Source organism: Scyliorhinus canicula, chromosome 17 (genome assembly GCF_902713615.1).
Source record: "Scyliorhinus canicula chromosome 17, sScyCan1.1, whole genome shotgun sequence".
NCBI lineage: Eukaryota > Metazoa > Chordata > Chondrichthyes > Carcharhiniformes > Scyliorhinidae > Scyliorhinus > Scyliorhinus canicula.
This window is the reverse complement of record NC_052162.1, coordinates 93,080,117-93,096,183: the sequence shown is the minus strand read 5'-3', so window position 1 is coordinate 93,096,183 and position 16,067 is coordinate 93,080,117. Positions and strand designations below refer to the sequence as shown.

Here is a 16,067-nt window from a genome sequence, read left to right as displayed (position 1 = left end):
GAGCAGGATGCTGTGTTGCTGAGATGGAGCAGGGTGCTGCATTACTGTGATGGAGCAGGGTTCTGATTGCTGAGATGGAGCAGGGTGCTGCATGGCTGTGATGGAGCAGGGTGCTGCATTGCTGACGTGGAGCTGGGTGGTGATTGCTGAGATGGAGCAGGGTGCTGTATTGCTGAGATGGAGCTGGGTGGTGATTGCTGAGATGGAGCAGGGTGCTGTATTGCTGAGATGAGCAGGGTGCTGTATTGCTGAGATGGAGCAGGGTGCTGCATTGCTGTGATGGAGCAGGGTGCTGCATTGCTGAGATGGAGCAGGGTGCTGTATTGCTGTGATGGAGTAGGGTGCTGTATTGCTCAGATGGAGCAGGGTGCTGCATTGCTGTGATGGAGCAGGGTGCTGTATTGCTGAGATGGAGCAGGGAGCTGTATTGCTGTAATTGAGCAGTGTGCTGCATCTCAGTAATGCAGCACCCTGCTCCATCACAGCAAAGAGCACCCTGCTCCATCTCAGCAATGCAGCAACCTGCTCATGTCAGCAATGGAGCAGGGTGCTGTAATGCTGAGATGGAGCAGGGTGCTGCATTGCTGTGATGGAGCAGGATGCTGTATTGCTGTGATGTAGCAGGGTGCAGCATTGCTGAGATGGAGCAGGGTGCTGTATTTCTGAAATGGAGCAGGGTGCTGCATTGCTGAGATGGAGCAGGATGCTGTATTGCTGAGATGGAGCAGGGTGCTGTATTGCTGAGATGGAGCAGGGTGCTGCATTGCTGAGATGGTGCACGGTGCAGATTTCTGTGATGGAGCAGGGTGCTGTATTGCTGAGATGGAGCAGGGTGCTGCATTGCTGTGATGGAGCAGGGTGCTGCATTGCTGAGATGGAGCAGGGTGCTGCATTGCTGTGATGGAGCAGGGTGCTGATTTCTGTGATGGAGCAGGGTGCTGTATTGCTGAGATGGAGCAGGGTGCTGCGTTGCTGTGAAGGAGCAGGGTGTTGCATTGCTGTGATGGAGCAGGGTGCTGTATTGCTGAGATGGAGCAGGGTGCTGCATTGCTGTGATGGAGCAGGGTGCTGTATTGCTGAGATGGAGCAGGGTGCTGTATTGCTGAGATGGAGCAGGGTGCTGATTGCTGAGATGGAGCAGGGTGCTGCATTGCTGTGATGGAGCAGGGTGCTGTATTGCTGTGATGGAGCAGGGTGCTGCATTGCTGAGATGGAGCAGTGTGCTGAATTGCTGTGATGGAGCAGGGTGCTGTATTACTGTGATGGAGCAGGATGCTGTGTTGCTGTGATGGAGCAGGGTGCTGCATTGCTGAGATGGAGCAGGGTGTTCTATTGCTGTGATGGAGCAGGGTGCTGCATTGCTGAGATGGAGCAGGGTGCTGTATTACTGTGATGGAGCAGGATGCTGTGTTGCTGTGATGGAGCAGGGTGCTGCATTGCTGAGATGGAGCAGGGTGTTCTATTGCTGTGATGGAGCAGGGTGCTGCATTGCTGAGATGGAGCAGGGTGCTGCATTGCTGAGATGGAGCAGGGTGCTGTATTGCTAAGATGGAGCAGGGTGCTGCATTGCTGAGATGGGGCAGGGTGCTGCATTGCTGAGATGGAGCAGGGTGCTGTATTGCTGAGATGGGGCAGTGTGCGGCATTGCTGAGATGGAGCAGGGTGCTGTATTGCTGTGATGGAGTAGAGTGCTGTATTGCTCAGATGGAGCAGGGTGCTGCATTGCTGTGATGGAGCAGGGTGCTGTATTGCTGAGATGGAGCAGGGTGCTGTATCACTGTGATGGAGCAGGATGCTGTGTTGCTCTGATGGAGCAGGGTGCTGCATTGCTGAGATGGAGCAGTGTGTTCTATTGCTGTGATGGAGCAGGGTGCTGCATTGCTGAGATGGAGCAGGGTGCTGTATTGCTGTGATTGAGCAGGGTGCTGTATTGCTGTGATGGAGCAGGGTGCTGTATTTCTGAGATGGAGCAGGGTGCTGTATTGCTGTGATGGAGCAGGGTGCTGTATTGCTGAGATGGAGCAGGGTGCTGCATTGCTGTGATGGAGCAGGGAGCTGCATTGCTGAGATGGAGCACGGTGCTGCATTGCTGACATGAGCAGGGTGCTGCATTGCTGAGATGGAGCAGGGTGCTCTTTGCTGTGATGGAGCAGGGTGCTGCATTGCTGAGATGGAGCAGTGTGCTGCATTGCTGTGATGGTGCAGGGTGTTGATTTCTGAGATGGAGCAGGATGCTGTATTGCTCAGATGGAGCAGGGTGCTGTATTGCTGTGATGGAGCAGGGTGCTGATTGCTGAGATGGAGCAGGGTGCTCCATTGCTGAGATGGAGCAGGGCGCTGCATTGCTGAGACGGGGCAGGGTGCTGCATTGCTGAGAAGGAGCAGGGTGCTGTATTGCTGAGATGGGGCAGGGTGCTGCATTGCTGAGATGGAGCAGGGCGCTGCATTGCTGAGATGGAGCATGGTGTTGCATTGCTGTGATGGAGCAGGGTGCTGATTGCTGTGAATGAGCAGGGTGCTTTATTGCTGAGATGTAGCAGGGTGCAGCATTACTGAGATGGAGCAGGGTGCTGTAATGCTGGGATGGAGCAGGGTGCTGCATTGCTGTGATGGAGCAGGATGCTGTATTGCTGTGATGTAGCAGGGTGCAGCATTGCTGAGATGGAGCAGGGTGCTGTATTTCTGAAATGGAGCAGGGTGCTGCGTTGCTGAGATGGAGCAGGATGCTGTATTGCTGAGATGGAGCAGGGTGCTGTATTGCTGAGATGGAGCAGGGTGCTGCATTGCTGAGATGGTGCACGGTGCAGATTTCTGTGATGGAGCAGGGTGCTGTATTGCTGAGATGGAGCAGGGTGCTGCATTGCTGTGATGGAGCAGGGTGCTGCATTGCTGAGATTGAGCAGGGTGCTGCATTGCTGTGATGGAACAGGGTGCTGATTTCTGTGATGGAGCAGGGTGCTGTATTGCTGAGATGGAGCAGGGTGCTGCGTTGCTGTGATGGAGCAGGGTGCTGCATTGCTGTGATGGAGCAGGGTGCTGTATTGCTGAGATGGAGCAGGGTGCTGCATTGCTGTGATGGAGCAGGGTGCTGTATTGCTGAGATGGAGCAGGGTGCTGTATTGCTGAGATGGAGCAGGGTGCTGATTGCTGAGATGGAGCAGGTGCTGCATTGCTGTGATGGAGCAGGGTGCTGTATTGCTGTGATGGAGCAGGGTGCTGTATTGCTGAGATGGAGCAGGGTGCTGCATTGCTGTGATGGAGCAGGGTGCTGTATTGCTGAGATGGAGCAGGGTGCTGTATGGCTGTGATGGAGCAGGGTGCTGCATTGCTGAGATGGAGCAGTGTGCTGCATTGCTGTGATGGAGCAGGGTGCTGATTTCTGAGATGGAGCAGGGTGCTGCATTGCTGAGATGGAGCAGGGTGCTGATTGCTGTGATGGAGCAGGTTGATGTATTGCTGTGATGGAGCAGGGTGCTGCATTGCTGAGATGGAGCAGGGTGCTGCATTGCTGAGATGGTGCATGGTGCTGTATTGCTGTGATGGAGCAGGGTGCTGTATTGCTGTGATGGAGCAGGGTGCTGCATTGCTGTGATGGAGCAGGGTGCTGTATTTCTGTGATGGAGCAGGGTGCTGTATTGCTGTGATGGAGCAGGGTGCTGTATTGCTGTGATGGAGCAGGGTGCTGCATTGCCGAGATGGAGCAGGGTGCTACATTGCTGAGATGGAGCAGGCTGCTGTATTGCTGAGATGGAGCAGGGAGCTGTATTGCTGTGATGGAGCAGGGTGCTGTATTGCTGTGATGGAGCAGGATGCTGCATTGCTGTGATGGAGCAGGATTCTGCATTGCTGAGATGGAGCAGGGTGCTGGTTGCTGAGATGGTGCAGGGTGCTGTGTTGCTGTGATGGAGCAGGGTGCTGTATTGCTGTGATGGAGCAGGGAGCTGTATTGCTGTGATGGAGCAGGGTGTTCTATTGCTGTGATGGAGCAGGGTGTTCTATTGCTGTGATGGAGCAGGAAGCTGTATTGCTGTGATGGAGCAGGGTGCTCTATTGCTGTGATGGAGCAGGGTGCTGTGTTGCTGAGATGGAGCAGGGTGCTGCATTGCTGAGATGGAGCAGGGTGCTGTATTGCTGTGATGGAGCAGGGTGTTGCATTGCTGTGATGGAGCAGGGTGCTGATTTCTGAGATGGAGCAGGATGTTCTATTGCTGAGACAGCGCAGGGTGCTGCATTGGTGAGATGGAGCAGGGTGCTGTATTGCTGAGATGGACAGGGTGCTGCATTGCTGTGATAGAGCAGGATGCTGTGTTGCTGTGATGGAGCATGGTGCTGCATTGCTGTGATGGAGCAGGGTGCTGATTGCTGAGATGGAGCAGGGTGCTGTATTGCTGAGATGGACAGGGTGCTGCAATGCTGAGATGGAGCAGGGTGCTGTATTGCTGAGATGGATCAGGGTGCTGTCTTGCTGTGATGGAGCAGGGTGCTGTATTGCTGTGATGGGGCAGGGTGTTCTATTGCTGTGATGGAGCAGGGTGCTGTATTGCTGTGATTGAGCAGGGTGCTGTATTGCTGAGATGGAGCAGGGTGCTGCATTGCTGAGATGGAGCAGGGTGCTGTATTGCTGTGATGGAGCAGGGTGCTGTATTGCTGAGATGGAGCAGGGTGCTGATTGCTGAGATGGAGCAGGGTGCTGTGTTGCTGTGATGGAGCAGTGTGCTGTATTCCTGTGATGGAGCAGGGTGCTGTATTGCTGAGATGGAGCAGGGTGGTGATTGCTGAGATGGAGCAGGGTGCTGTATTGCTGAGATGGAGCGGGATGCTGATTGCTGAGATGGAGCAGGGTGCTGCATTGCTGTGATGGAGCAGGATGCTGCATTGCTGTGATGGAGCAGGATGCTGCATTGCTGAGATGGAGCAGGGTGCTGTCTTGCTGAGATGGAGCAGGGTACTGTATTGCTGAGATGGAGCAGGGTGCTGTATTGCTGTGATGGAGCAGGGTGCTGTTTTGCTGTGATGGAGCAGGGTGTTGCATTGCTGTGATGGAGCAGGGTGCTGATTTCTGAGATGGAGCAGTGTGTTCTATTGCTGTGATGGAGCAGGGTGTTCTATTGCTGTGATGGAGCAGGAAGCTGTATTGCTGTGATGGAGCAGGGTGCTCTATTGCTGTGATGGAGCAGGGTGCTGTGTTGCTGAGATGGAGCAGGGTGCTGCATTGCTGAGATGGAGCAGGGTGCTGTATTGCTGTGATGGAGCAGGGTGTTGGATTGCTGTGATGGAGCAGGGTGCTGATTTCTGAGATGGAGCAGGATGTTCTATTGCTGAGACAGCGCAGGGTGCTGCATTGCTGAGATGGAGCAGGGTGCTGTATTGCTGAGATGGACAGGGTGCTGCATTGCTGTGATGGAGCAGGATGCTGTGTTGCTGTGATGGAACATGGTGCTGCATTGCTGTCATGGAGCAGGGTGCTGATTGCTGAGATGGAGCAGGGTGCTGTATTGCTGAGATGGACAGGGTGCTGCAATGCTGAGATGGAGCAGGGTGCTGTATTGCTGAGATGGATCAGGGTGCTGTCTTGCTGTGATGGAGCAGGGTGCTGTATTGCTGTGATGGGGCAGGGTGTTCTATTGCTGTGATGGAGCAGGGTGCTGTATTGCTGTGATGGAGCAGGGTGCTGTATTGCTGAGATGGAGCAGGGTGCTGATTGCTGAGATGGAGCAGGGTGCTGTACTGCTGAGATGGAGCAGGGTGCTTCATTGCTGAGATGGAGCAGTGTGCTGCATTGCTGAGATGGAGCAGGGTGCTGTATTGCTGTGATGGAGCAGGGTGCTGATTGCTGAGATGGAGCAGGGTGCTGTATTGCTGAGATGGACAGGGTGCTGCAATGCTGAGATGGAGCAGGGTGCTGTATTGCTGAGATGGATCAGGGTGCTGTCTTGCTGAGATGGAGCAGGGTGCTGTATTGTTGAGATGGAGCAGTGTGCTGATTGCTGAGATGAAGCAGGGTGCTGTACTGCTGAGATGGAGCAGGGTGCTGTACTGCTGAGATGGAGTAGGGTGCTTCATTGCTGAGATGGAGCAGTGTGCTGCATTGCTGAGATGGAGCAGAGTGCTGTATTGCTGTGATGGAGCAGGGTGCTGTATTGCTGAGATGGAGCAGGGTGCTTCATTGCTGAGATGGAGCAGGGTGCTGTATTGCTGAGATGGAGCAGGGTGCTGTATTGCTGTGATGGAGCAGGGTGCTGCATTGCTGGGATGGAGCAGGGTGCTGATTGCTGAGATGGAGCAGGGTGCTGTATTGCTGAGATGGAGCAGGCTGCTGTATTGCTGTGATGGAGCAGGGTGCTGCATTGCTGTAATGGAGCAGGGTGCTGCATTGCTGAGATGAAACTGGCTGCTGCATTGCTGAGATGGAACATAGTGCTGCATTTCTGAGGTGGAGCAGGGTGCTGCATTGCTGAGATTTAACATGGTGCTGCATTGTTGCGATGGAGCAGGGTGCTGCATTGCTGAGATGGAATATGGTTCTGCATTGCTGGGATGGAGCAGGGTGCTGCACTGCTGAGATGGAACATGGTGCTGCATTGCTGGGATGGAGCAGGGTGCTGTATTGCTGTGATGGAGCAGGGTGCTGCATTGCTGAGATGGAACATGGTGCTGCATTGCTGAGGTGGAGCAGGGTGCTGCATTGCTGAGATGGAACAGGGTGCTGTATTGCTGTGATGGAACAGGGTGCTGCATTGCTGAGATGGAGCAGCGTGCTGCACTGCTGAGATAGATCAGGGTGCTGTATTGCTGAGTAAGAGAAGGGTGCTTGTGCTGAATGTAACATGGTAATTCACACTATTCCTTTGTAAGCGCAGTAGCGTTATCCGACCACTCGGGGGAGTAGCTCTGGGATTGCTCAGGAGCTAGTACAGGGCTCCGCCCATGGCTCCGCCTATGACTCCTCCCCCTAATGCTGCTGTATAAATACCCTTGTTCAGAGTCAGCCTGCAGTTCACCGAGAGTTCATCAACAGGTAACAGGCTAGCTCTATGGTAAGTCGATTAAAGCCAATATTGATATCGGAAACAAGTGTCTGGTGAATTGATGGTTCCATCAATTTAATCGGCTTAAGAACAGTCAAGATCGATCATGGCATCAGCCCTCAAGCCTGGACGCCTGAAACTCAACCCGCAGGATGCAGAGGCTAAAGAAATCTTCTCCCACTGTCTGCGGTGCTTCAAGGCCTACCTGACAGAAGCGAGCACAGGTGAAACGACAGAGGAACAGAAGTTAAGTCTATTGCACGCGACGGTGAGCCACAGAATCTCTACGCAACTAAACTCGGCCAGTTCATATACTGCAGCGCTAGCGGTACTCGATAAGATATATGTAAGGCCCATTAATGAAGTTTACGCTCGCCATGTGTTCACGACTCGCCGCCAGCGGCCTACAGAATCACTCGCCGAATTTCTAAGGGAACTCAATGATTTGTCAAATGACTGTAATTATCAAGCGGTTACCGCGGCCGAACACAGAGAACTTGCTGTACGCAATGTTTTTGTAGCGGGACTCAGGTCTAATTATGTGCGCCAACGACTGCTGGAAAAGGGGTTCCAAGTCTTAGAAATGACTGTGGAAGCTGCTACCACGATGGAGGTCTCCTTCCGCAGACTTAACTCGTTCCCCGCGGACCCCGCGACCCAATCATGGGCCCTGACCAGCGACTCCCCCAGGCCTGTTCTATGCGGCCGCCCAGCCACCATGCTGCCTCAGCCAGCCGCTATGCTGCTCCAGCCAGCCACTATGCTGCTCCAGCCAGCCACTACGCTGCTCCAGCCTGCCATTTCTGCGGCCAGAACCAGCACTCACGGCAGCACTGCCCGGCCCGCAATGCGAACTGCAGCAGCTGAGGGCGGAAAGGCCATTACGCAAGAGTGTGCCTCGCTAAAAGGGCCCCTTGCTTCCAACTCCCCAGCGGCACGAAGTAATCGCTCCCCACACCCACAGGCCCGCGGGGCCCGAAACGCTGCGGCCTATGCCCCGACTCCGCCCCTTCCCGCCACGTGCGATCCATGGGGGCCGCCATCTTGGCAAACCTCCACCACGCGGCCGGCCACGTGCGACTCATGGGGTCCGCCATCTTGGACGCCATCTTCCTCGCCGCCCGCCCCGTGCGATCCACGGGCCCGACCTGCATCTCCGCGCTCGGACAACTCATCGGAAGAATACAACTATGAAATCAGAGGGCAGTCATCACGGGGCCACTACAGCACAGCTGATCGAGCCGCCGACTACCCGCAACTCAGCGCAGTCACTCTGGACCAATCACGCCCGAAGCATCTGCGAAATGCGATGGCAGAGGTCCATATCAACGGGTACAAAACGCCATGCCTCTTCGACTCCGGGAGCACTGAGAGCTTCATACATCCAGACCTGGTAAGACGCTCCCCGTTTTCCCCGTGCGGCAAACTATCTCGCTCGCTTCAGGTTCCCATTCCATCCAGATCCAGGGGCGCACCGCCGCGACACTCACAATCCGAGGCGCTAGCTACTCAAAGTTCAAACTCCACGTTTTTTCTGAATTCTACGCGCCACTCTTATTAGGCCTAGACTTTCAATGTAACCTCAAGAGCCTCACCCTCAGCTTCGGCGGGCCCCTGCCCCCACTCACGATCTGCAGCCTCGCTATGCTGCAAATTCCCCCCTCCTCTCTTCGCCAATCTCACAAAGGACTGTAAACCCGTAGCCACTCATAGCAGGCGGTATAGCCTGCAGGATAGGGTGTTTATCAGAGCAGAGTTCCAAAGGCTTCTCAGTGAGGGGATTATAGAGGCCAGCAATAGTCCCTGGAGAGCTCAGGTGGTGGGCGTCAAGACAGGGGAATAATTCCGCATGGTTGTCGACTATAGTCAGACCATAAATAGATTTACGCTCCTCGACGCGTATCCCCTCCCCAGGATTGCAGACATGGTAAACCAGATCGCCCAGTACCTGCTCTTTTCAATGGTGGATCTGAAGTCTGCATACCACCTGCTCCCAATCCGCCCGGAGGACCGCCACTACACGGCATTTGAGACCGATAGCCGCCTCTTCCATTTCCTCTGGCTCCCTTTCGGCGTCACTAATGGGGTCTCGGTGTTCCAACGAGCAATGGACCGAATGGTGGATCAGTACGGGCTGTGGGCCACATTTCCGTACTTGGACAATGTCACCATCTGCAGCTATGACCAGCAGGACCACGACGCTAACTTTCACCGTTTTCTCCAGACGGCACAGAAACTGAATCTCACGTATAACAAGGAGAAATGCATTTTCCGCACAACCAGACTAGCCATCCTCAGCTATGTCATGGAAAACGGAGTCCTGGGCCCAGACCCAGACCGTATGCGCCCCCTCTGAGAACTCCCCCTCCCCCATGGCCCCAAGGCCCTCAAACGGTGCTTGGGTTTCTTTTCCTACTACGCCCAGTGGGTCCCCCAATATGCGGACAAAGCCCGCCCACTCTTTAGGGCCACACGATTTCCCCTGTCAGCCGAGGCACGCCAGGCCTTCGACGGCATCAAGGAGGACATCGCCAAAGCGGTTATGCGGGCGGTGGATGAATCCACTCAATTTCAGGTACAGAGCGAAGCCTCAGAGGTAACTCTTGCAGCCACTTTAAATCAGGCAGGGAGACCAGTCGCGTTTTTCTCCCGTACCCTCTCCGCTTCAGAACTCCGACACTCCTCAGTCGAGAAAGAAGCACAAGCCATTGTGGAGGCTATCCGTTACTGGAGGCACTAACTCGCAGGTAGGAGGTTCACCCTCATCACCGACCAAAGATCGGTTGCCTTCATGTTCGACAACTTGCAAAGGGGCAAAATTTAAAACGACAAAATTCTGAGGTGAAGGATCGAACTCTCCACCTACAATTACGACATTAAGTATCAACCCGGGAAGCTCAACGAGCCTCCGGATGCCCTATCCCGCGGGACATGCGCCAGCGGGCAGATTGACCGATTGAAAGTCATCCACAATGACGTCTTCCACCCGGGGGTCACCCGGCTCGCCCACTACATCAGGGCCCGAAACCTGCCTTTCTCCAACGAGGAGGTAAAAGCGGTCACCAGGGACTGTCCGATCTGTGCGGAGTGCAAACCGCACTTCTATAGACCAGACAGGGCCCACCTGGTCAAGGCTTCGAGGCTCTTTGAACGCCTCGCGATTGATTTCAAAGGGCCACTCCCCTCAACTAACAAGAACGTTTACTTTCTAAACGTCGTAGACGAGTTCTCCCGTTTCCCATTCGCTATCCCGTGCCCTGACATGACCTCCCACACAGTCATTAGGGCCCTGCATAGCATCTTCACCCTGTTTGGTTTCCCCAGCTACGTACACAGCGACCGGTGTGCGTCCTTCATGAGCGACGAGCTGAATCAGTACCTGCTCGACAAGGGCATTGCCTCGAGCAGGTCTACCAGCTACAACCCCAGGGGGAACAGGCCGGTGGAGAGGGAGAACGCGACGGTCTGGAAGACCGTCCTACTGACCCTCCGGTCTAGAAAGCTCCAAGCCTCCTAGTGGCAGGAAGTCCTCCCAGACGCGCTTCACACTATTAGGTCCCTTTTGTGCACAGTGACCAACCAGACCCCTCACGAGAGGCTCTTTATTTTTTCCAGGGGCACTACCACGGGGGTCTCACTTCCGGCATGGCTGAGGACACTGGGCCCTGTACTTCTGAGGAAACACGTCAGGGAACACAAAACCGACCCCCTTGTGAAAAAGTGTGCCTGCTCCACTCCAACCCCCAGTATGCATTTGTCGAGTTCCCTGATGGCCGTCAGGACACTGTATCCCTCCGGGATCTGGCACCCGCTGGATCCAGCGCCCCCTCTACCCCCACAGAAGGACCCCTCACCCTACACCCCATGCTGCCGCCCCCTCGCGCTCCCGAGCCCACCAGCTCGCTCCACCAGTTCCGCGCACCCGCGCCGGCCAGCCCCCAGCACCCCCAGTCCCCAGTCGAACCAGAAGAGTATGAAGCTCGGATACAACCCTCCCTGGAGTCCGCCATCGTACCCCAGCACACAACACCCATCCAGCCACCGCAAGAGGCTGCAACCCTGGTGCTCCGCAGATCACAGCGGACAATTCGACCACTGGGCAAACTGACTTTGTAGACCACCACCCCCGCCGGACTTGATTTTTTTGCAGGGGGTGAATGTGGTGAATGTAACATGGTAATTCACACTATACCTTTGTAAGCGCAGTGGCGTTATCCGACCACTAGGGGTAGTAGCTCTGGGAATGCTCAGGAGCTTGCACAGGTCTCTACCCTTGCCTCCACCAACGACTCATCCCCCTAGTGTTGCTGTATAAATACCCTTGTCCAGAGTCAGCCTGCAGTTCACTGGGAGTTCATCAACGGGTAACAGGCTGGTTCTGTAGTAAGTCAATTAAAGCCTATATTCATATTGGAAACACGTGTCTGGTGAATTGATGGTTCCATCAGTGCTGCATTGCTAGGATGGAGCAGGGTGCTGCACTGCTGTGATGGAGCAGGGTGCTGCACTGCTGTGATGGAGCAGGGTGCTGTATTGCTGAGATAGAGCAGGATCCTGCAGTGTTTGAAAGAAGATTGTGTCTGTTGAGATGAAGGAAGAGGGCGCATTAATGCAATGGAGACAGATGCTACAATGCTGGGATGGATAAGGTAGAATGTTTGGAGGATTTGATGGAACCATAGAAAGACCTATGGAAGAGATGGAGGCCATTCAGCACACTGCGTCCATGGTCACAAAAACCAACTCTCACTCGTGCCATGGTGGAGATGGTTGACAGCTTCAAACTCCTAGGTGTACACATCACCAACAATCTGTCTTGGTTGAATCACATTGACGCTCCGACCTAGAAAACACAACAGCGCCTGTACGTCCTCAGGAAACTCCGGAAATTCAGCATTTCCACATTACCTCTTACCAATTTTTAAAGATGCACCATAGAAAGCATCCTATCTGGCTGCATCATAGCCTTGTATGGCAATTGCTCGGCCCAAGACCGTAAGAAACTACAGAGAATCGTGAACACAGCCCAGTCCATCACGCAAAATTGCCTCCCATCCATTGAATCTATCTACATCTCCCGCTGCCTTGGGAAAGCAGGCAGCATAATAAAAGACCCCTCCATTCCCGGTTATTCTCTCCCAACCTCTTCCATCAGGCAGGCGATACAGAAGTCTGACAACACGCACTATCAGGTTCAAAAACAGCTTCTTCCCCACTGTTACCATGCTCCTGAATGACCCTCTTATGGTCTGAACTGATCTCCCCACACCTCTTCTGAGTAGTACTACACTCTGTATGCTTCACTTGATGTCTGTGTATTTACACTGTGTATTTATGGTATATCCTATGACTGTACACAGAACAATACTTTTCACTGGACCTTGGTATACGTGGCAATAAATCAAATCCACCTTTCAGCTCCTCATCTATAGCTCTGTGGATTGCAGAACCTCGCAGCCATATCCACGCTTTTTAAATGTGATGAAAATTTCTGCCTTTAGCACCCTTTCAGTCAGTTAGGGCCAAATCCCTCTCAAAGTCTGGGTGAACAAAATTACTCCTTTGCTTTTCTCTAATCCTTCAATCAATTATTTTACATCCATTGACTGTTGGTCGGAAAAGAAGTAGGTACTCCCTATCCACTTTATGAGATTTATGAAGGGAAATCATACTTGACAAATCGACTGGAATTCTTTCAGGATGTAATTGGTAGAATTAATGAGGGGGAGCTTGTAGACATGGTTTATTTGGACTTTCAGAAGACTTTTAATAAAGCTCTGCATAAGAGATTAGTGTGCAAAATTAAAGTGCATGGGGCTAAGGGTAGTGTATTGAGATAGATAGAAAACCGCTTGGCAGACAGGAAACAAAGAGTAGGAATTAACGTGTCTTTTTTAAACGAACAGGCAGTGAAGAATGGGGTACCGCAGGAATCGGTGACAGGACCCCAGCTATTCACAATCTACATTAATGATTTTGATGAAGGAACAAAATGTAATATTACCAAATTTGCAGATGACACCAAGTTGGGTGGGGGGATGAGCTGTGAGGAGGATGCAGAGATCCATCACTGTGATTTGGACAAGTTGAGTGAGTGGGCAAATAAATGACAGATGCAGTATAATTTGGAGAAATTCGAAGTTATCCTCTTTGATAACAAAACCAAGAAGGAAGACTATTATCTGAGAGTGGTATGTGCAAAGAAACCTGGATATCCTCGTACACCAGTCACTGAAGGTAAGCATGCAGGTACAGCAGGCGATAAATAAAGCAAATAATATTTTGGCCTTCATAGCGAGAGGATTCGAGTACAGGAGCAGGGACGTCTTGCTGCAGTCATACAGGGCCTTGGTGAGGCTTGACCTGGAATATTGTGTGCCGTTTTGGCCTTATCTGAGGAAAGATGTTCATGCTCTAGAGGAATTACAGTGAAGGTTTATCAGACTGATTCCTGGGATTGTGGGACTACTATATGAGTAGAGATCAAATTGGTTAGGATTATATTCACTGGAATTCAGTAGAATGAGGGGGGATCTCGTAGAAACCTATAAAATTCTAACAGGACATGACAGAGTAGATGCAGTAGGATGTTCCCAATAGTGGGTGAGTCCAGAACCAGGGGTTACACTCTGAGGATATGGGGTAGGCCATTTGGGACAGAGATGAGGAGCACTTTCTTCACCCAGAGAGTGATTGGCCTATGGAATTTGTTACCCAGGAAGTAGTTGAGGCCAAAACATTGCATGTTTTCAAGAAGCACTTTGATATAGCACTTAGGCAAAGGGGATCAAAGGACATAGGGGAAAGCAGGATTAAGCTGTTGAGTTGGATGTTTATAATGAATGGCTGAGCAGGCTCGCAGGGCAGAATAGCCTCCTCCTGCTAATATTTTCTATGTTGGCCCCGCTTAATACTTGATAACTTGATTAAGTTTCTGCTTATCCTCCTCTGTTCCAAAGAAAGCAACCCTAGCCCACTCTAGCTGTGGCTTAACTAGTGTTTTATATAGTTCTAACATAAAGCTATGCTGGACCTGGGGTGGGGACAGATGCTACTGTGTTGAGATGAGGAAGAATCCTGTTTGGAAAATACAGTTATGCGACTAATTTGCTGAATGTCATTGTTGCTTTTTTGAGGGGGAAATAAGATCCATGATCTGAAAAAGATAGGAAAGAATTTGGGTCATGGGACCAGACAAGGCATGTCATTATTACTGCAGTGCATTCAGATGAATGACACATTACATAATTGTGATTTAACAACCAATTCAATTTTGTTTCCACAGAAAGTTATTGCGGGTTTGAAACCAGCTCCTGACTGGGGTCCATTCTTGCTTAAACACAGAGGGGCACGATACGAAGACCAAATTGATCCTGAGGAGAGAATTAAATGTGGCAATCTTCCGACTATTTCATCTTCACACTATTCTTAAGAAGGATTCGAGGATTGGGGAGTCTGGTACAAGTGGAGAGGGTGCATCACACACATACACACTCCTTTCCTCTTGTACTGGGCAGTGAGTAGCCTAACTAGAGATCCTTAACTGTTCCTTCATAAAAGGCCTGGGTCATTTATTTTGGGAAGGAGAAGATGGTTTGTGGGACTGTGAGGAGCAAGAATGTTCTTCCCGCCCCCTAAAGTTCCTAGCAACCCCTTGTTGAGTACCCTGGCTTCATAAACTGGCACAGTGCAGCAGGAGGAACCTTGCTCCTCACCTGAGATGTGGTTAAATCACCGCCAGCCAAGCTCTCTCTCAAAAGGGGGAGAGTAGACTATGGTCCTCTGCGATTGTAGCGACATTCACATTTTACCCATCTGATGCCATTCAAAGGACTTGAGCCCCAAAGTGGTTCAGGCCGCTTGACCCCAATGTGGCTACGCCACCGAGATTGTGCCACTTTTGAGTCCAGGTTGTACCACTGTGGCACCTGTTTTATGGGGGGTGAGGGGGTGGCGTGCATGTTTATGGGGGTGGTGAGATTATTTTCTCCTAGAGTACTGCAGACTATCCCAGGGATACCTTGATAGGTTATATCAACAAGACCATTGCTTGTTCATTGCTGAATCTCCTCTATAGATTTGCTGTTCATGATTTGATATGATTTTGTGACTCCTGTATTAGCTATCGATTATTTATGCATCATCCTAATAAATAAATGGTTTTCAACAAGCAGACATGTGGTCCAAGGTGTTGTATAATATGCCTAGCCAGGATTCTAACAAGTGAATCTATTTACCTAAGAAACTAGCTGACTTACACCATTTACAATCTGAACATAGTGCATTAAAGGGAAGATACATCTCCCCTCAGGGTCTTCTGTCTTATGTCCAGGGTCCCTGAGTATATATTAACCACCCCTCCCCACTTATCCACATTTCCTTACCCTTTCTTCTCTTTGTTTCCTCTTCCCCTCCCTTCACACCTACAGTTCACCCTCTGATGTTTGTTTCCCTGCCGTTTGGCCTTTCACATCTTTTGTTCTCTCTGGGGACTGCCATTAGCACTCTTTCTCCTTGATCTCGGTGGCCAATAGCACCCGGTTTCCCTAGGTTTCTGTGGCTATTACTCATCTTTCATTCTCACTCCAGAGTACAAATATTTCCCACTTTCTCTTTCTGTTAGCTTTGACAAAGAGTCAGGGGACTCAACATTAGCTCTTTTCTCTCCCTGCAGATGCTGCCAGACCTGCTGAGATTTTCCAGCATTTTATCTTTCGTCCCTGAGTACATGACTGCCTGAGATCAGTGCTATATCATCATGTACCTCACAGATTAGCATATTCATTCTCTTATTCATTTATACTACACAACAAAACTATTAAGACAGGAATGGACACTGCTTATGGTCTAAGTTGCTAGACAAACTGCGTAAGTCATTGGGCGCTTAGAAACAACACTAAGCCATTCGGCGATGCCTAACCAAGAAGTAAATTTCTGTTTGATGAATTTACAGATTAAAGGGATGTAGTTAAAAGTGGAATAGTGTACAATTGTGCTTTGACATTAATCACACTAAGGTTGCCACATAATTAATATGGA

The 16,067-nt window shown here is 51.6% G+C and overlaps 1 protein-coding gene across 5 annotated transcripts in view; it reads left to right on the top strand.

Moving 5' to 3' along the window:
• LOC119951757 (sodium- and chloride-dependent neutral and basic amino acid transporter B(0+)-like) overlaps positions 1-15,386 on the top strand; it is a 232,723-nt gene extending 217,337 nt beyond the window's left edge. For all 5 annotated transcript variants that reach the window (XM_038775089.1, XM_038775091.1, XM_038775087.1 and 2 more), the window contains one exon: positions 14,314-15,386. In XM_038775089.1, the coding sequence (XP_038631017.1) occupies positions 14,314-14,460 (147 nt within the window). In that variant the 3' untranslated portion in view covers positions 14,461-15,386. The remainder of the gene's footprint in view (positions 1-14,313) is intronic.
• The last annotated feature ends 681 nt before the right edge of the window (positions 15,387-16,067 follow it).